Raw genomic sequence first — 20,596 nt, forward strand, 5'->3', positions numbered from 1 at the left:
TAGTATATATTCTGCCACCAGTACTTTTCCTCGCTTCGCTCGGAAAAGTACTGGCGGCAGAATACACCATATCCCTCGGGAAATACCTTCGACACGCCACAGAGTACACTACAAGGCCATGAGGTTCAGTCATATTTCTAAATTCTGCAAACAGATTATTTTTAAGTTCCCTGCCAGAATATGAGTATCAGATTTTCTTTAATCCATTTAGCCGTTACTGACTCAAGACATCGCGTCCACAGACTGACACACTGACAGACACACAGACAGATACTCTGACAGAAACGCAACTAAAATGTCGAGAATGTCAAGAGGTCTTACAATAAAATTAAATCTTGCAACTAATTATAATAAAACGAATGTTTAAACTGGAGGGAGGCCATGGTTTGTATAATTTGTTAATTCTACAATGCATGTACATGTAACACGGACAACACTCTATGAATTTTGCTTGAGAGCAATGGATAATGGGTAGATAGAGCATGAGTCTTGTTACAACAGTGAGTAAAGTTGGTTGTGACACTAACGTGACAAATTTATTCCCAAATAAGCTACAATTGCTTTTTTGCAGGAACGGGAGTGTGAATTTCTGTGACGTGACGTTTCTGGGTTTTTTTTTACGTCGAGGCAACATTTTCTTAAATCATACTGTACATCGCAATCATTCCTAAAAATGATAACAGGGTGACTAGAATTTTTGTGTTGCCAGTTATAAAATAAATCTCACAATTGGATCGAAAAAGAATGGAAAAAAACTCGCCACACATTCGCCAAAAATAAAACCATTTTCAAAAAGTCTTAATTTCGCAATAGACTAATCTGTCTAATACAGTTCCCACCAGTAATTTGTCGTCATAGTAACTTGCAACGCTCGACGAACTGGCCAAAGTACCGTCATCTACGAATATTTCTCTGATGTCGGGACTGGCGTAGGGGGCGCTCTTGGACCCCGGCCGAATCCGTAACACCTGTGGCGTAAAGGACCGTAAACAACGAAAACAACATCAGTTTCGACATGGAAAGTTACGAGAAGTACTGAAAATTCGAGGGACCGTTATCTTGTTCGGGACAAACTTGCCATCGACGTAATTTTCATGTCTTTTTTTGTCGAGAAGTTTTCTAAAATGGCCTTTCAGCGAAGCGAGATCTATCAATTTTTGGGATAACATTGAATATATCCTAGCTAGAAGTTGCAATGGATCAGAAAATATAAAGCCTATTGAGACAAATGTAAAAAATTATTGAATATTAATAATTAAGTTACTGATAAATGTGAAGGGACAAGCTTACCTGAGAGGCAGCCGGGTTTGTCACATTCATCCCGTGTTGAAACAACTTGTACAGAACTGACTGACATCCTAGCCATAGATCACCTGATCTTTTGTCAATCTCTATATTATCTGCACCAAGGCACAGGTCGATTCGCTGAGAGGAAATAGAGTGACAAATCTTATTAATGGGATACCTATTACCCGCTTTCATTTTTTTAGTTTGGGCAAACATGTTTATCATCCGTCAGTTAAAATGTTAGGCCGCCCACAGCTCAGAGTTTGTGATATAAGAGTAATGCACGCACCTGGTTCATTGTTTGAAAATTCGAAAATTAATGACTATATATAACTTGAGCTTCAGCGGAAGTCAAATGCCGTAAAGGTCACACATTCCAATCTGAAGCTCAAAGTCGGAGAATCGGGATAGTTTAAACCAAATATCATGTGAAATATAGTGAGTAAAAACAAAAAAAAATGTTTCCTATTTCTGACTCTCAAAACTCGATGAGTACAAATCAGCAGTAACTGTTGTAACCTTTCGCCATCACATGGCGTAACAAGACTGTTTATCATGCATGACTGTTAGTCGAACAAGTAAAGTGATTGATGTAACACAAATTATATATTTTAAGGCACCTATGGAAATTAATATTACCTGTTTTTCCTCGAGGGAGCCTCCCTCTTGTCTTTCAAAAACCACAACCTGCCCTTGAAACGCCGCCGCAACATACAAGTACCTGTTTTGAGAAGTCGTTTTAAGTAATTAATGTATTATACCTCCTCGCTCATATCTAAACATACAACCTGTACAACGGCGGCTTGCGCAACTATGAAACTACATCGACGTCGAAAATACGACATGCGGTGTCGACGCTGAGCGACGTCAAGCAGTGCTGCACTGTTCTGCAGCGTTGCTAATTGAGATGGGTTTCGGCTAGGGCTGTGTATGCCGTACATACATACATGATAGGGATTGGTTAAAGTAATGTCATGCAAAGAAATACGAAAGCCATATTGTCGCTGCGAATTCGGCATGTCACTCGCTGAACTGCTATCAAATGCGAACATCTATTAACTCCGTCTTTGACCATGGTGTTTAAAGTCACAAACATCTCATCACACGCTACAAATATTTAAGGTAGAATGCGTCGTGGGGACAAATATTCGGAATCTTGAACTTTTACTTTACTTACTGTGGTCTACCACTTGTTGGGGTCATTTTAAAGCTCTTGGAGTAAGGGAAATGTCACCGTCTTCGTTTTCCAGAAATTGGAATTTTCATTTTTCTCAATAGAGCTAATAAATGGATGGCGGCCACTTTGAATATAAGTGTCGGGAAATATTGTGTAATTTGTTTCTATAGTACTAAATTTTGCACGGTGACCCATGACATTTATTCATTCGAGGCGTATACTACCTTAGTGAGACAAATTGAGAAATTGGTGTCATTTTGAGATTTTGAGAGTTTTTATAGGAACAAGCTAAATTTAACACGAAAATAAAAACTGGTCCCGGTGAATGCGACAAGGCAACCGTGACTCAGACAACCAGAGTTTTCTGATGATACCAATCTAATTATTTTACGTGAACAAGGGTTACCGTAGCAATAGGCTACAGAAGATGCTCAAGATTGGCAAATTTTTCATCAATCCTACCTTCCATCAGGAGACATGTTGATTCCATTTGCCATTCTCAACCCTCGGGCAACAATCGCATCCTGTCCGTCATGATAATACCCCACGGTTCCCCAGCACAGTCCGGACAACATTTCGGCCATCTTGCCAAACTTGTTGACGAAGTACCAATCGTTCGTGTAATAGAACGACTCTGGGCCAACGGCGAGAACATCGTTGACACTAAAGAAACCATATAAATTCGTGAAAAAAGTTGAAAATGTCGCTGTTATGACTGAAACGAAACTGTCAGTAAAGTGAAGGTGTTTTGAAGCTTTTCAAATAGTACGCTCTCAATTTTTACGGAAAAGCGAATTGTCGCCATCAAAAATTCGACACCAATTTTTGTGCCTAAAGGTAGAATGTGCCTAGGGGATAGATATTCGAACTCTCTCACTTTTACAATATTGTTTTAGTCTGCAACTTGTAGGGGGCGCAATTTAAAGCTTATGGAGTAAATAAAGTTTTCGCCGGCTTAGTTTTGAAAAAATCGAAAATTTATTTCTCCCCTAGAGTCACAAGACACAATAACCCCATTACTTTCATTCTTGATTTCCAAAGGGAATGATTTAAAGCTCTTTATAGAAAGTTCCAGCAAAGTTTAATATTTTTCAATTTCGAGGTACGTTCTACCTTAAACTATGGCAACACTGAAATTTACTCGCCAACAAACAAGAACAAACTCTACATCCTCCACGAAATCAAGGGTAAGCGTGTTTAATGTAGTAAAGCAAGTATTTCCCCCTTTGGTCATAACTAAATCGAGCATTTCTGAATAAAAACCAGCAAGGATACGTTAAAGAAGGCTTTCAAGGCTCTGTGGAGACCAAAAATCCTGATTGAGGGCGCTGTCTTCGTGACATCATATACCACCACTGCTCACCTGTGAATATTCTCTCCGGTGACAGTCTTCAGATGGTTCAAAGATGTTGCATTTTCATCGAATCGAAATATTTCTATTCTTTCCTGGTCACTGATATGGTGGTTCACGACAAATAATCGAACTTCCGCTGTGGAAAAATCAAAACACCCTGTTATAGATTCACCCAATTTGTCCATCCACGGTCACTCCACAAACACGGTCACTCCATATTGTGGTCCATCACTGAATTCGATGGAACTTTGAATAAAAGATACGTCAAAATGACCTTGCCTGTTTTTTGGTCTTCATACAGACTGATGCCATGAGGAAAGAAATTTTCCCTGTCAAAGTCTCCGTTCAGCGTCACCTCAATTGCACTATCATCTGGATGGTTGAAGTCGAACAAGAATATCCTTCCACGAAGGTTTGGTAGCATACGAGACGGGTCCATTTTTGCTCCACCCTTCGCTCTTATACCCTGTCGGTTTAATGAAAGCTTCGAAAGATTAGCGTTTGAGCAACGCTGAGGGGGCTCTGTACTTGCTTGCGCATATGTTACTAGACTATCCGTCCGGCAGGGAGAAAATCCCACAATATTTCTTTCAAAGTTTAGCCTAAACAGGTTCACCATGTAACCTCCACAAATGTAATAATCTCCACAAATGTAATATCAATCACAATTGTAATAAAATCAACCACAAATGTAATAAAATAGTCAACCATTAATGTAACAACCCGCAACCACAAATGTAATAAACAAATTAACCATAAATGTAATAAAACTCAACCATAAATGTAATAAACTTGAACTTGCATATGTGATCATTTGTTTATCAATGCCCTGAGTAAATAATAACTTTAATAAGACTAGTGTAATGTTATTGCATACTTTCCTGAAACTAGGTTTCCTTTCAAACACACAGAATAGAATACTTTGAGAACGCTATCAGAAAACGGCGAGGTACTGATCAAACCGTTAGATAATGGAAGTGGAACAGCAGTTCTAGACACTGATAATTACATAATAAGGAAGCGTCAAAATAACTCGTCAACCAGTGATACCACACAAAGTTTATGACAGATGACTCAGAACAAATAACAGAGAAATATAAAACCTTATAACAGAAACTTACGACACAAAACATGTTGACGAGAACATATATTTCAATCTAGTAAAAACAATACGAATACTACCTTGAACACAGTAGAACAAAATTAGACATCCTGGCATCCCTAGTGAAGGAACAAACTTCAAGTGGGACAACATAGGAATACAGACAATCTATCGATTATTCCACACAATTTATCCACTGAAGACGAATTTGAGGAGATTGATTAAGAAAGTACGGCAATTTTCGAAAAAACGGCGTTAAAGGATCGTAGTGTTATACAGTCTTCCCCACTCTGGAGTAGAGACTGCACTGACACTCAGATTACAGCTGTGTCTAGCCATGGCCAGTCAGTTCTGTACACAAAACAGGGAAACGTAAAATACACTTTCAAATATGCAAAACACACTAAACGCAAACAATTAAGAATTGAATAATGTGTGGAGTTGCTTTCCTTATTACATAGATCAATATTTAAGGGCTAATTCCTCAATTGCAACGACAAAAATGATTTATTACATTTATGGTTGACAAGTATTACATTTATGGGTGATATTTGTATTACATTTATGGTTACCATTTATTACATTTGTGGTTGGTGTTTTTATTACATTTATGGTTGATTTTTGTTACATTTGGGCGATATTACATTTATGGGTGCATTTTATTACAATTGTGGTTGATATTACATTTGTGGAGATTATTACATTTGTGGAGGTTACACATGACTCACAGAAGATATGAATGCAAGTCCATCGCTCGTGACGGTGACGTCTTCAGAACCACGATCTGGTAAAAGAAGCATGAGACGAGGCGAAATTAGTAAGTGATGATATTGAGTAAAATGGAACATTTTCCAAACGCGTCATTTCGTTTACTTTTCTTTGCGTCTCGCACTATAAATATTTACCACTTGACAAATTTCGCTACCTTTCAATTTCTGTTTGATACTTTTTGCGGAATAATATGTCTTACCTACACCAGGTACAACGCGACACGACCCAGGATAGTGCTTGTACATGGTTTTGTGGAATCCTAGAATATGTCTAGAGAAAAATACAAGATTCGTCAATTTAGGAAAATAGTATCGCAAGCCTATTGTGAATAGTTATTTTCTGGGTATAACAATATATTTGGGATGAACACTTAGAAATTCATGGGGATGTCAGGACTCTAGCATTTTTCTGCAAATTTTGGGGGATTATTTAACGCAGCATGCATATTATTTTTACTTCAAATTTACACCTATGGCTGACTTTCATGTGAATATTGTTATCAAATATCAATATTGCTCTAAACTGTTTCGGAAATTTTTGTCCTGCAGATTGTTTTTCCCCCATTTTGACCAGCCCCTTTCGAGACCACTCCTCCCTTAGTATGCAGAGAGGGTCATGTCAGGTCAGCCCGTAATCAAAGGATACCCGTATCATCGTGTCATATGAGAAGCAATTTGAAGTTCGCGGAGAACACGTACTAGTATTTCTCAACAGAAACGAGGGCCCAGTAACAAATTCATTTTCGCTTGCGTGTCCATCTCACGATAGAAAGAACTGTCAGTCACCATTTCTACAATCATGAGCATCAGACAACCTTTCTAGGTCAAGTAAGGTGTAAAAGTTGAAAGGTCACACCTTCATCTTTTGACCAAACAGCATAGAATATAATTCACCTGTTCACACCGTGCTCCATAGCGAACCACACGCGCGTACTGTGCCTGTTCACCATTCCCTATAACAAGGAAGGTGTCTCTGAATGTCGGCCTTCTTTGAATGGGATCGAAACAAGGGTATGCATTACGTTATACATGTATTTTTGGCTGAATAATAAGCTTCTTCTAACTGGGGACAAATTTAGATTTGAGAAGCGTTTAGAAAATAACAAAGAAACACATGCATGGAAGGCAAACAATGAAGTTCCCATGTGTCACAAGAAGTCCGGGCTACTTACATGAAGGCGCCGATACGTGCAAGGACAACGGCTGAACAGATCCAGAAAATTAGACGTAATAACATCATGTTTCTGCCAATCACAGCCTGACAGCGTGGACTCGATCACGACAGAACTCAAACAGACAATGAATACTCCGACCGGACTAATACGTCACTGGGTGACATAACTGATTTCGGAATGTATCGGTGACTAAGGGATCGACCACTACATTTTAAGAGGGGTGGGGTCGATTTTATGTCGTACATATGGAGTTTATATGTGGTTTATCATTCGGCCAGACCTTGTTTACAAATCTGCCGTAAATGCTACATAACCGAATGCTCATCCTGAAACCAAGCAGCAAATGCTTTCAATAGATTTAGGGACCAGTATCTATAACTTTTGGTAACTTTTTCACTATTTATGTCTGAAGTTCTTGTTCTACTCCCCAAGGCATACTTCAAACATCCACTCTGTAGATTATCAACACAACATCTCCGTTATGTATAGAATACAGTTATAACATTTTAATTGTAGTCAAGTCCAGACCAGAATTCACTTGTCAACAATAACAATGCAGTCCATACATGAACAGGCTGAGTTGATAAGCTGAATATTGTGTATCTAAGCATGATTTTACTTCAGTACGAGTGGAACGTGAAGCTGCAACTGACACTAAAACAAAGATAATAAAAAATTATCAAAATCTAAAGCGACTGACGAGCACTGGAATAGCAGTACTTGAGAAGATTAGGTTCGTAATGATATGTAGTACAATCCGAGAAGACCGCAGAGGGCGTGTGTTATGTGCCCCAAGACAAGCACTGACTGACACCATAAGAAGGGCAAAGTCGAAGGTTTCTAAACTAGCGCCATTTTAGTATTGGGAAGTTCATCATATGAAAGATTACTGATCATTATTTAAGGTAGTATACCCCTCGAAAGTGAAAAACTTAAACTTTTGCTTTCCTCAATAAAACTAAACATTGTCTTTCAAAACCAAGAATAAAACTCGGGGTTCGCCATGCAAACTTTGGTGCTACGAAAATAAATAACCCAAGATTTAGCAATATTTGAAAGTCCATATCGCCACCACTATAGAAAAATAACATTTTCGATTTTCGTAAAACCGTAGACGATGAAAATTTTTCTTACTCCAAGAACTTTAAAATGAGCCCCCACAAGGGATAGATTAGAAAAGAATTGTAAAAGCTTGACAGAATTTCTCTCCTCGAGGCGCATTCTACCTTACCTATTATTAGGAATAAATATGACATTTAAATTTGACCAAAACTTGTTAGCAGATTGCGTATTCAGGACCATACTGTTACACTTTAAATTTTACGCTAACAAGATTTCCTACAGTTATCAGAGAACGACAAAGAGCGATCACCTTAACTTTTCCAATATTCGATAGCCAGTGCAGTCATAAGGCCAACCTTCCTTTATGTTACTCTTTGGTATACATATGAGTCACTACTGACAGCTGAGGAACCGATAGACCATCCGTCGCTCAGTTGCAGGGCAAGGCAGATCCATCATCGTTATGGGAAAGCGAGCGTTACGTTACGCCAACCACTTTCGACAAGTCACGAGGCCAATTCTAGACACATTCTTGAATGTTGCGAGGAGCCATTTGGAAAAAAATTGGCGATCTTTTAAAGGAAAGGTAGAGTCTTCTGAAAGAACAACTTTGTTTATTAATAATTCTTGTGATGTATGAAAAATAGACAGCTAGTGAGGTTAAACTACTTGCCAAGTGTGCATGTGGCTCCAAACATTGAATGTTAAATACTGTTAAATTATTGCACTGCACGTATTTAATATTTAAATATATCCGATTTGCTGCAAACATGCCAACCTACAATCTATTAAACTTTAACATGTCATAGACGACAACACCCAGCGATTCGTGGGTGAATTCATCTCAGGTATCGGAGTATCATTCAGTAAATACTTAGAAAATGTCTTCTCTATATCTTATACTTAGAAAATGTCTTCTCTATATCTTATACTAACACTTTGTCAGAATGCGAAGTGTTTTTAACGAATTTATAGACCCCTTTTACTTCAGATAATCACGAAAAACTACTAAAATAACAAAGTCGGTGTTGACTATAATACTACTGCTGAAGGCATTCAACATTCTGACAAGGGCAGGCCACAAAGTCATGATTAAGGTACAGCGCCCCCTCGGGGACAGATATTCAGACTCTCAAGCTTTGACGATACTTGTTTGGTCTACCACTTGTTGGAGTTCATTTTGAAAATCATGGAGCAACTAAAGTTTTCACCTGCTTATTTGTATGAGAATCAAAAATTTTAATTTTCCTCACACAGGTTAACAAAGGAATGGTGGCCACTTTGAATTTCAAGAGTCGGTGAATATTGGGTAATTTGTTTCTTTAGTACCAAATTTTGGAATGTGACCCCTGATTTCTATTGCTGATTTCGAAAGGGAGGGAGTGAAAGTTTCCTTAATTGTGGAGAGTATGAACAAAATGTAAGTGTTTCAATTTCGAGGCGCATAACCCTTGAGCTCATTTCTATGAAACAAAGGAGAATGGAAGGGTCAAATATCGCGCTTCTATCCAAAATGAAAATGAAAATGTACGAACTGCGCAGTTAATCTGTTCACCAAGGTACATATTTTAAGCTTCATAAAATTATGGATCATCTTAAATTTCTGCAACATAAAAGCATATACGCATGGCGTAGGGCGGAAATGGTCTTGAACCTTTGTTATGCAAATTACCCGTGAAGGCAATTATATTGCTATCTGCTATAGTTAATTACAAAACTATATGTTTCTGCGTGCCGAATTGAAAGAATTTAAACAGATTACAATATAATAGTAGGATCTGTCTGATAGCTTTTTTTCAATCTGAAATACGAACAAAAGTCAAAACTCCCTCATAATACAAGCTAATGTCATAAGAATTACCATGACGTTGGCACTTTGTTCGGCAATATTTATAAATGACTGAGTTCAAAATTTACGTTCATTTCAATAAACCCACCTAGGATGTTCAATGCAGAAAAGAAAGCACAAAAAATGATATGTATACATATACCAATCTTATAAGTATATGTGTAATGCGCATGTCCGAAACCGTGTACTCCCGAGGTTACCTCTCCCTAATATCACAGACAAGGAGAATGTGGTAATATATCAGATTCCGCAATTATAAAAGCTAGGTATCAATTAATCTGTGTGCTATCCCCCTCCCCTCCATGGTATCAATCAAACTGTATTAATTACGTGGGTGTGCGTTTGAATGTTCAAGCATGCAGTCAGGCTCTTGCAGTCTTTCAACAAACAACAGTCATTGGGAAACAATCCCTTTGATATTGAAAGACCAACACCTCTTCTTCAAGATTTTATCACTTAGAATAATTGTATACATATATCCATGCCGCAGCAACAGCAGCTATAAGTCCCGCGACAGGCAGCGCCATTTTCTTCACACCTGCAATGAGCTTTCGGAACATCATGAGGCGGAAAAAACGAGACATCTCACTGACGATTAAACGGAAACTCCTTCTTTGATTCAGTCTATCCAAGTAAGCTGTCAAGAACGGCATGTGGTCCCTGAAGTGGTGTGCGAGTCCCAGGTACTTCAAACGGTCGAGAAGAACTGCCAGATAGACATCGGCGGCCGTGAAGTCCTGTCCGAGAAACCAGTGGTCACCGTCTGAAAGCAAACACGAAAAACAGCATTTTACTGAATTGCATTACGTCACAACACGCCATCACATCACTTCGTTTACATCAAAACAGTCAATTCAATCACGGACCCTTAACCCGAGACAATTATCGGAAACATTTTGTTTGCCAAGTTTTCGATTCTAGTATTGATTTTTACTTGAATGTTTAAACCATCAAAATTGCAGACTGATATTAAAACAGGCTAATTGCATTAGCATAATTATGTAATTTCATATCTAAGCATTCCTAGCCTAATTATTTATTTATTTACTTATTTGTTCATATGGTCACCACTAGTTTGAAACTTGCAATCACTATTACAGTTGTCGAATACAAAGTATTTGTACAGTAGCAATGGTCGTCAAAAGGGACGATAAACAAACCATATCACTACCGGTACAAGGGGGTTCATTTTTTGACCTTACCTGGGAAAGAATTTCTTGTTTCCTGCAGTTGATTTTCCATTTCATTTAAAATGGTGTCCATCTCTTCCAGTCTTCTCTCAACTTCTTGCATTCCCCGTTCACCGTTCATCAGTTCGCTGTTGTCTCGGAATCTCTTGAGTTTGGTCTGGTAGAATTCCGCATACTCTGGAAATTTCTCTGTGAGGGTTTCGCACAGCCGCATGGTGGCTTTCTTGCGTTCTGTTGAGGGAAAACCAAAAACACGCCATCAACGTTATTTAGCATAAATAGTCTATATTTCATGCGGTGAATGGTGAAATTATTTCATACTGCAATCAAAAGTACATGTTTTAAAACATTTACACTAGATGTAGTTCTCTTTGTGCATTGCATATTCTGTGATTAGGGGAAATGCATAAGAAACTTATGCCAGGGTTAATCTTCGTGTGCGTCGATATACAAACCCTCCCGTGTCAAGCATTGTTTTTGCGACTGTCATGAGATCGATCTGAACATCATGTGCGAGGTGCTGTTTCGAAAAGTTGCAGTACTTGATACAAATGTACAACTCTTCAACACAGTGCCATTTAAAAAAAAAGAGTTTCAGGATTCTTAAAGACATGAAGCATTAATGTTGTTGCTCCTCAGGATCATAACCGCTGCATGCAAGCAGTCAAGCAGTTTTATAGAGTCTCGTGCTGTGTGTAGGGCTACCAATTGAGTTTCTACATAACATCAAGGTTTAAATCATGCCAATGCGTCATTGGACTAGACATCACACAAGGGCCATGGTAACAGGTAAGAATTGGATTCACTTCGCCACATAAATCTTGTCGTTTTCTGTCGATTTGCCTTGCACTCGTACAACGTATTGCTATTTTTGATGCTCCGTCCCGGGCACTGAATTTTTGTTCAACGATGTTTACTTTTCTGATCGTTAAACTTGTAGAGAAAAACCACTGTAAACATCATTACTGCGTGTGTTAATAGTAGCGACTATCCCTCCCCCTGGTCACAATTTGGCATTCACTAGATCAGTTTACCATTCGCTTTATGCAGCACTAACCATCGCCTAGCAGGTCAGGCTGTATGTCTCGTATTCCTACACAAATCGCGTATTCCGTTTGTCGTGGGGATTATCGCTTAATTACTAGGATATATAAATACCTGTTATCAATTTAGACATCCCAGGAGGCGTTCCGGCATCTTTAGCGTACATTTCCCTGAACATGATACAGCCTGTGGTTGCAGCCTCTATTCCGATATCATTGATGCGATTCCGCCATCTTTGAACTTTGTCACCTTCTATTGTGCCCTTCTCAGCAAGCAATCTTTTAGCTAAAATAATTTTGAGATTCAAAGGCATAATAAATAAATAAATGAATAAATAAATAAGCACATACATACATACATACATACATACATACATACATACATACATACATACATACATACATACATACATACATACATACATACATACATTTAATATACATACGTACGTACATACATGCACGCACGCACGCACGCACGCACGCACGTACGTACATACATACATACATACATACATACATACATACATACATACATACATACATACATACATACATACATACATACATACATACATACATACACGCACGCACGCACCACACACACGCGCGCGCGCGCGCGCACACACACACACACACACACACACACACACACACATACATACATACATACATACATACATACATACATACATACATACATACATACATACATACATACATACATACATACATACATACATACATACATACATACATAAATGTGAGGGGTTTTAATTTAGATTTCAAAGACTTATTACAGAAAAGGATGATGTCGGCACAAAAATGCCGGAATACAGTCACTTCGTCTCAGTTGTAATAGTGGACTACTTTTTTATCATTTTTAAAATGTAAAATCTATTTTTAATGCAAAATTTCGAAGAGCAAATTGAAGTTCCAGTCTCCAGGTATAGCAGCACTGTTGTAGCAAGCTATCCTCCAGTTGCAGTACTGCTTTGGCTTGCAAAATGGAGTACATCAATACCCGCCCCCGGACGACGACGAATGATTTTTGACAATGAAACAGCCTTCGATTCAGAAGGATCTAAAACAATGGGACCTTACATGCAAATAAGAAAGACCATCACACTGACTTAGTTCCTAGTTCGCTTTATCATCTATCATTTCAGTTTGGTTTGCATCGTTAAAAAGCAGAGATATGCCATAGCAATGTTAAGATGACTGCTAAAACGGTACCCATGTTACATACAGTCGACTGTCAATGCTTTAAGAAACTGTAACATAGTGTTATAAACCTAACATGCCTTCTACATTAAGAACATTTAAAGGTTGTACAAAATTATGTTAATATCCAGTCTGCCTACTTCAAGCAATAGATGAAAATGCTAGGCCGTTTTTTCTCTCTGGTATGCTGCATCTTACTGCAAGGACGTTTTATTGAGACATTGCTCATATGAACCTCACCAATACAATGACAGCGAAAATTTTCTATCTCCTGTCACAATATAGAAAATCAGTATTTCATCTGCATCTTGGAACTTTAAAAAGCAAATGATTTCGATATCCGACTTTCCTTTCCAAGTTTGACGTAATTTATTTCATTCGGCAGTTCTAAAAGACGCTGTTATTGTAGTGAAAGTATAAACTGGTGCCAGACTGCGTAGATATATAGAGCACATCACTCTAGTCGTCGCCGTTGAAGTAACCGCTGTTCTTAAACAATTTTCAACCTCCCGCAGACAATATTTGACGAGAGCCCCAGGCTTTCAAAACTACCGACAAAATAAAGAAGGAACTTGCAAGGAATTCCCAACAATACATTTGGTGGTTCAGCTTAAATAATTTCAATGTAGCTCAAATCTTTGGAGGCTAACCTCGACTAACCCCTGCTTTCAACGCAGATGAGGTCAGGCTTACCTTCAGGAAAGCTTTCCTCTAAATAGTCAATTACAGCGTTTGAATCGTAAACATTTCGGTCGCCGTGAGTAATGGCGGGAATCTCGCCCTTAGGGTTTATTTTTAGGTACCACGGTTGAAGATTTTGTCCGTCGAGGCCTACCATCACTTTCTTGTATTTCAGTTCTTTTTCCTCGAGAATCATAAGAACCTGTCGATTGGAGAATCAATGAGTGAAAAACAAAACAAAAGTTACAGAAAGCAGAATAAGAGCAGATTATTTATTGCATACAAGCCATCGTGTAGACGACGCAACAGTGAACTCCGTTTGACCTTTACTGTGATGATTTTGTAGAAAACTGGGCAAGAATTTTGTTTACTATTCATAATATTCAGTAGGGAGTCAAAACTGCTAGGTATACTTCACTTGATTCACTGGCATACACTACTGATAGCGTTTGCCAATGTGTGCCACTGTCAATATCAAATGGATCGTTTTTTTCCAGAAACATGAAGTCTAGGGCAAAGCCACCGAAATCGTTTTGTTATGCAGTACAACATCTCCTTTTCAATATTGTATCAGTTCACCATTTTGAATTGTTTAAAGAGTGGGCGATAGAATTATACGTTTGTCCAAGCCTAGAAATCACAGGTAAAGAATATATAGACATAATTTCTCGAACCCTAAGGGACACATCTAGCGGCAGACGTTTCACACCGAAAACATGATGGTGCTATAAAGCAAGGTTGTCAATCCATGAGATATCTGTTTAATATTTATTCAATGGGTGATGGTTGGTTTTCATAAGGTTTTACATTAAATAGAAAAGCAAGAACAGTGCTTTTGTACCGCAATTATTGACTAAAAAACAAAAATGTTCTAACGATGTGCATAGCCATGTCAATGTTGCAAAGAAAATTACTATTTCGGTACCTGTCAGGTGCATATGCTCATAGCTAGACAGTAGCTGCAATAATTGTAGCCTTAGTGGGCTAGGCCGTGCGGCTTGGACTTCTGTTGTGCGTCTTGGGCGATGCTTGGTTGGGCATCGCGTGTGAAGACCTCAAATCTTGCAAGCCGCACGACAGAAGCCCAAACCGCACGGCCTAGCCTAGCCCACCAAGGCGACAATTATTACAGCTAAGCTAGACAGCTGCTCTAACAAACTGAGTTTCAGCCAACCAATGGGCTAAGAGCTTCCGATACCCTGCGCATTTAACCGATGACATGATTGTGATATTTCAGTTCATGTTTGACTATCATGACGTAGAAAACAAAACAAAACAAAACAAAAAACTGTGTAAAACGTGTCGATGATCTACAATGCTAATATTGCACATGGCAAATACAATTTAATAAATGAAGTACTTTGATCCAGTATGACGTATTGTCATTTCAATTATTAAATATCAAGAGGGACGTTGCAAAAAATATTGTTTCTGAAAGATTAGTTGCCTATTTTGGGCAAAAGAGGGTCAGCAATGCCTCAAGACGCTCTGAATACATCCTATATTTTATATTAAGTCCTTGTTTTGGAGGATTTGATTAAACAATATCAAACTATTTAAAATCCCCCTCCCGCTGATTTCTTCCGATCCTTTCCGTAACATTTGTGAAGGCAGCCTTATACGCACTGATTAAATATGTAATAGGGACGCCATTCCTCTACCTTTTCATCACACTTACAACAGCAGCGTGATACGTAATCATGTTTTCAGAACAGGACTTAACAAATGACAGATATAGAGCCCAGAAAGCCACCTTGCGTCGCTGGAAAACACATCAATGTAAACTGTTGAATAGCTGGCCTTGAGACGGCATATCGTTTGACAAAGAACTAGCCTTTGTGAACACCATTAATGGACGTTCAAAGCGTATTTTGATGTCCGGATGCCAATACCAAACATGAGTTTCTGTATTGGCGTTATATCGAGTATAAAACTGATCCACAGCAGAGAACTTACCCTTCTCGAATAGTAGGAAATGGGATGGCAGTACAAAACAAGGTCGTCCGTGTTGCCGCCCGCCATTGCGTCTATGAGTAATTGAAACGGGTTGGCGATGGCAATAATCCGCAATGAAATGAATAGTTCGGTATTTGAATGTCGGAGACCCTGGCGATACAAATGCAGGGTTCCATTCACCCCCGATGAGGGCGGACGTTGGAACAGCAAAGTCTATTCATGATACCTTCTGTTCAACCAAAGAACAGAAAACATCACGTGGTACACAGACATGCTACAATCACTTTGAGGTCACCCGAACTGAGTCATTAACATTTTTTTGTTGTTTTTTTTTATTTCATTTACCGTCCTCTACGATAATAATTGTCAGCCATTGATAACTATAATCAAATTACATACTGGTCATTGACCTTTATCAGTTATGGGTGAAATCTAATACTGAAAATGGTGCGATATCTTGCAAATAGTAGGTTTTGTAGGTATTGCCAATTTTGTTTTTCTGACCACGAACAAAAGCGTGTCCTTTAATCAGGTGCTCGTGTCGTACTTTTCTGTTGACGTGCATTGATCCTACAAAATTACCGACAAACCATCAGTGGGGTTCCATTCAGGGTCAGCGCAGTCTCGGTTACCCAGACTAGGGTCAGCGTGGAAGCAAGTGTGTGCATAACCGAGTTGTACCACAGAATAGCCAGGAAAAAAACAAACAATCATACAAACAAAACAAATAAATAAATAGATAAAAAACAAAATAAACAAACATACAAACAAGCGTACAATTATATAAATAAATAAACAAACATACTGACAAAAATACACAAATAGATAAATAAACAAACATACAATATAGAACATTGAACAAATAACAAACACAAACAAACAAATGTATACACACACGCATATATAGGCCTATATGCATATATATATATATATATATATATATATATATATATATACATTTATATATATGCATGTAGACTGCAGTGAAAAGATACAGCGTGTAAATATTCTTTGTAATTACATTCTAGGCCATGAGGTCGAGCGCAAAAGTTGAAGCCATACAGTGTCTTCACTGTTGTCCAAAACACAATTTTCTAAAGTCTGGCATATACTTTCTTTCCGTTGTCTTCTTAACTTTAAAGCGTCGTTGAGTTTTGAAAGTTATGGGCCAGCTTTGAACCCATAACCTGCATTAAAGGGTTCATATTTTTTAAGGTAGAGTGCGCCTCGGGCCGGGCAAGTATGCGGACTCTCAAACTTTTAGAACACGTTACGGTCTACCATTAGACTGAAAGATCCGTCGCTGGACTCCAGGAGGCTGCTTCCGCCCCCGCCTCTCTTAAGAGGAGGGAAGCGTAGGAAGCGTCCTCGAGCGACAGATCTTCCAGTCTAGTCTACCAACAGACTGAAAGATCTGTCGCTCGAGGGGGTAACGTAGAGCTCCTTCGAGCGACGGATCTTTCAGACAAGTCACAGACTTTCTTCTTGTCTGTGGTCTAGTCTACTACTTGCGAGGGTTCACTCTTTTGAAGTTCATGGAGCAAATCAAGTTTTCGTCGATAATTTCGTGAAAATCAAGAATATATTTTCCTCGTAGAATTAACACAGAGATGGTGGCCAATTTTTAATTTCAAATGTCGGCAAATTGATCATTTGTTTCTCTGGTACCAACTTTTGAACTTGACCTTGATGTTTATTGCTGATTTCGAAAGGGGTCATTAAAAGTTTTCTTGCGAAAAGTTTGAGCAAAAGTTTAGGTCTTTCACTTTCGACTCGGAGGCATGCACCGTTATCTTCTCCTCTGTTAGTAACTCAATCTTGTACAAACTTTAAATTATTCAGACAATTAGGAGTAGTGGGCGATTACATTCACGTAAAAACCCGACGCGAGGCGTTGTTGAAATCATGGGGAAGTAGACTGAAAGATTCAGTCGTGCGCGGGCGCTCCGGGGCACTGCGACCTACAACCCATCTATACTGAACTTCGAGTATTGATAATTAACTGTAACAGCCATAATATGCGGTATGCGGTGGTCGTCACACCCCACGAGCGTACTGTGTACCCTCGAAAAACTCACCACTTTTATTTACACAATTCTCCTTACAACGCACTGTCAAATTAAAAGGCAACGGAGTTACGAGATCTATAAAACTGCATCACAAGATTTAGAGAATATACACATAAAAAATACTTGTGTGGACATCTTGGAGTTTTGACCGAGACTGAAGACAAAAGACCTTTACACCAATATATACGCATTAAACACCTGGTGACACAAGCGTCAATCAAAGGAATTCTCGTATGTAACGAATAGATAGTAATTATATGCTAATTTTCGAAAAGCATATAATTGTTCATTACTTACTGGCTGACTCCGGAGCGCCCGCACACGACTGAATCTTTCAGTCTAATGAGAAGAGGTGAGGCGCACAGTGGGAACACCCCGGGGAACACACTACAAGGCACTTCAATGCTGTCCAAGGACGACAGACATTAGACATTAACGAAATTGAATATTGCATATTTTATACACTGTTTGGAAGGAGGCTGGCAGCATTCCCAGAAAAGCACTTGGTCACATGTCGTGCTGATGGAGAAATACGTTGTTGAGTCTACCCTGCGGGTTATTTTTGCAAATATGAACTAACTTTCTGGCTCCAAATTCAAAATTTCACATTTTTCGGGAATGTGAAATCAATCTAGTGACAATATTGCTGCCACCCAAAGGTCAAAATATGGCCAAACGTAATGATCCCTTGAAAGCAAAAAGTTGAATTATAACTTAGGAGCAGGGGTGTGTGATTTTACTTTTTTAAAACTGATACGTCCGTGGGCTCGAGGGGCCCACCGTGCACCCCCCCCCCCATAAACCTACTACATGGGTATTTTTTGTTCTTTAAGATCTGCTGAACTAGAAAAAGATGTTAACATTGGATATTTTGGGATGCACTACCTGTCTGCACTGGTTTTTGATTTGTATGTACCGCAAAAAATGGCAAAAAATGGGTAGGGGTAGGGGTACTATATCCTCCCCTAAATTGAGTAAACTAGCATGAAATAGCACAAACCTTACATTTTTGGAAAGCTCAGATACTGCTCTTTCTGAGGAATACCAACTTTAGCAAAATTAATTTGTGTACATAGAATAGGACGACTTTAAAATGAATTTTTTTGACAATTTTGAAATTTTTTACCCAAAATACCATGTAACAATTGTGATTTACTTTTTATTAAGCAAAATTTTCACAACTTTTTGTGTTTAAATTATTCATTTCGACATATTAAACAAGAAAAAAAGTGTTAACATCAGATACACTACTTCTCTGGCGTCCATTTTGAATTGCGTGTATCTGTATGGGGTGTGCAAAAGCTAGGGGTAGGGGTACAACATTCTTTCCTTGATGAAGTAAACTGGCTTGAAATGCCATATACCTTATAGTTTTAGAAAGCTTAGATACTGGTCTTTCTAAAATGCATAAGGTTTTAGTAAAAAATATGACGTCATAGAATTGGATAACTTTAAATCGATTTTTTCTGGTAATTCAGCAATTTTAACCGGAAGAAAATACGAAAACTATTGTTTCCTCCCAATGAAGCAAATCAAACAGATTGATGGATGTTATTTACTAATTGCAATGTGTTGAAGAAGAAAATAAATTTCAAAATTGGGTATTTTGCAATGCATTATTGTCTCTACTCACTAAAATTGCAAGTTTTGCTACATTGGTATATCGTGAATGGGCATTTTATTGTTATGCAATGAAATAATGCACAGCCTTAAAAAGAAGACTTTAAAACGCACACACATAGTCATATTGCCATTTTCTCCTTAAAGTCAATAGATTGTTGATGACTGTCTATTTTTATAATTTACTTTTTAAATATTTTTTTATAAAATAATTTTGATAAGACGTATTTGGAAAATTGTCTATGCCTCCTTGTCTTACTTATACAGCAAGCATTACTAACAATCTATTAGGCCGTGGGCTAGAGGGGGCGTCTACGTGCACCTCCCCCCCCCACCGCACAGGATAACAAACCTGTATTTTTCAGAAGCCTTGAGATCCCTAGAATAAGAAATAGGATTTTAACAGACAAAATATAGGGACTCAATAGCTGTTACGGTCATGTTTTGAAGGGTACCGCAAAATCACGATTTTGTGACCCACATGGATTTTTGTCAAACCTGTCTTCATGTACGTCATCTGCTGAGCTTACTGTTTAACATGACCTGGCTTATGGGTATCATTAGAAAGGTGATTTATTATTCTTGAAAATGGTATATAGCAATATGCAATATCTTCTATAGTTTTCATGAATAGGGTCATAATTTACCCAATACCCCAAAGTTTATGTCGCAAATTACTGTCAAAACTAATCTAAATCTACCAATTATTTACCTAGACATAATACAAAGGGTAATGCTGTGTATTAACTTTGTGTTATTTGCTACAGGTACATGTAAGAAACCTGAAATAAACTTTTGACAGAAAAAATATTGGGATCCTGTAGCTGTAACAGTCATATTTTGAAGGGTTCCGCAAAATCACAGTATTACTGAATCACATTCGTTTTTGTTAAACCTGTCTTCTTGTAAGTCTTCTGCTGAGCTTATTTTGAACATAAAGAGGCACATGCGGGATCATTTGAAAGTTATTTACTTTTCTTTAAAATGATATATTGCAATATGCAATATCTTCTATAGTTTTCATGAAATGAGACCAA

General features: G+C 38.2%; 2 protein-coding genes and 1 long non-coding RNA gene across 3 annotated transcripts; all 3 read right to left on the bottom strand.

Annotated features, from left to right (window-relative positions):
- Positions 1–522: 522 nt before the first annotated feature.
- Positions 523–4,278, bottom strand: LOC139114960 (serum paraoxonase/arylesterase 1-like). The gene is made up of 6 exons (XM_070676874.1): positions 4,098–4,278; positions 3,828–3,954; positions 2,927–3,127; positions 1,927–2,008; positions 1,291–1,425; positions 523–968 (listed from the first exon to the last, which is right to left on the bottom strand). Exons 1-6 carry the CDS (start codon positions 4,255–4,257, stop codon positions 789–791), a joined length of 885 nt encoding a protein of 294 aa, XP_070532975.1. The 5' UTR covers positions 4,258–4,278; the 3' UTR covers positions 523–788.
- A 1,369-nt stretch (positions 4,279–5,647) lies between these two features.
- On the bottom strand, positions 5,648–7,139 carry LOC139114961 (uncharacterized). The gene is made up of 3 exons (XR_011548008.1): positions 6,863–7,139; positions 5,891–5,961; positions 5,648–5,704 (listed from the first exon to the last, which is right to left on the bottom strand). It is a non-coding gene; the product is annotated as an uncharacterized lncRNA (long non-coding RNA).
- Positions 7,140–9,693: 2,554 nt separating this feature from the next.
- LOC139114369 (ganglioside-induced differentiation-associated protein 1-like) lies at positions 9,694–16,122 on the bottom strand. Its single transcript, XM_070676054.1, has 5 exons — positions 15,871–16,122; positions 13,927–14,116; positions 12,125–12,295; positions 10,979–11,197; positions 9,694–10,539 (listed from the first exon to the last, which is right to left on the bottom strand). Exons 1-5 carry the CDS (start codon positions 15,934–15,936, stop codon positions 10,229–10,231), a joined length of 957 nt encoding a protein of 318 aa, XP_070532155.1. The 5' UTR covers positions 15,937–16,122; the 3' UTR covers positions 9,694–10,228.
- Between the last annotated feature and the right edge of the window lie 4,474 nt (positions 16,123–20,596).

Source organism: Ptychodera flava, chromosome 16, assembly GCF_041260155.1.
Source record: "Ptychodera flava strain L36383 chromosome 16, AS_Pfla_20210202, whole genome shotgun sequence".
NCBI classification, from domain to species: domain Eukaryota; kingdom Metazoa; phylum Hemichordata; class Enteropneusta; family Ptychoderidae; genus Ptychodera; species Ptychodera flava.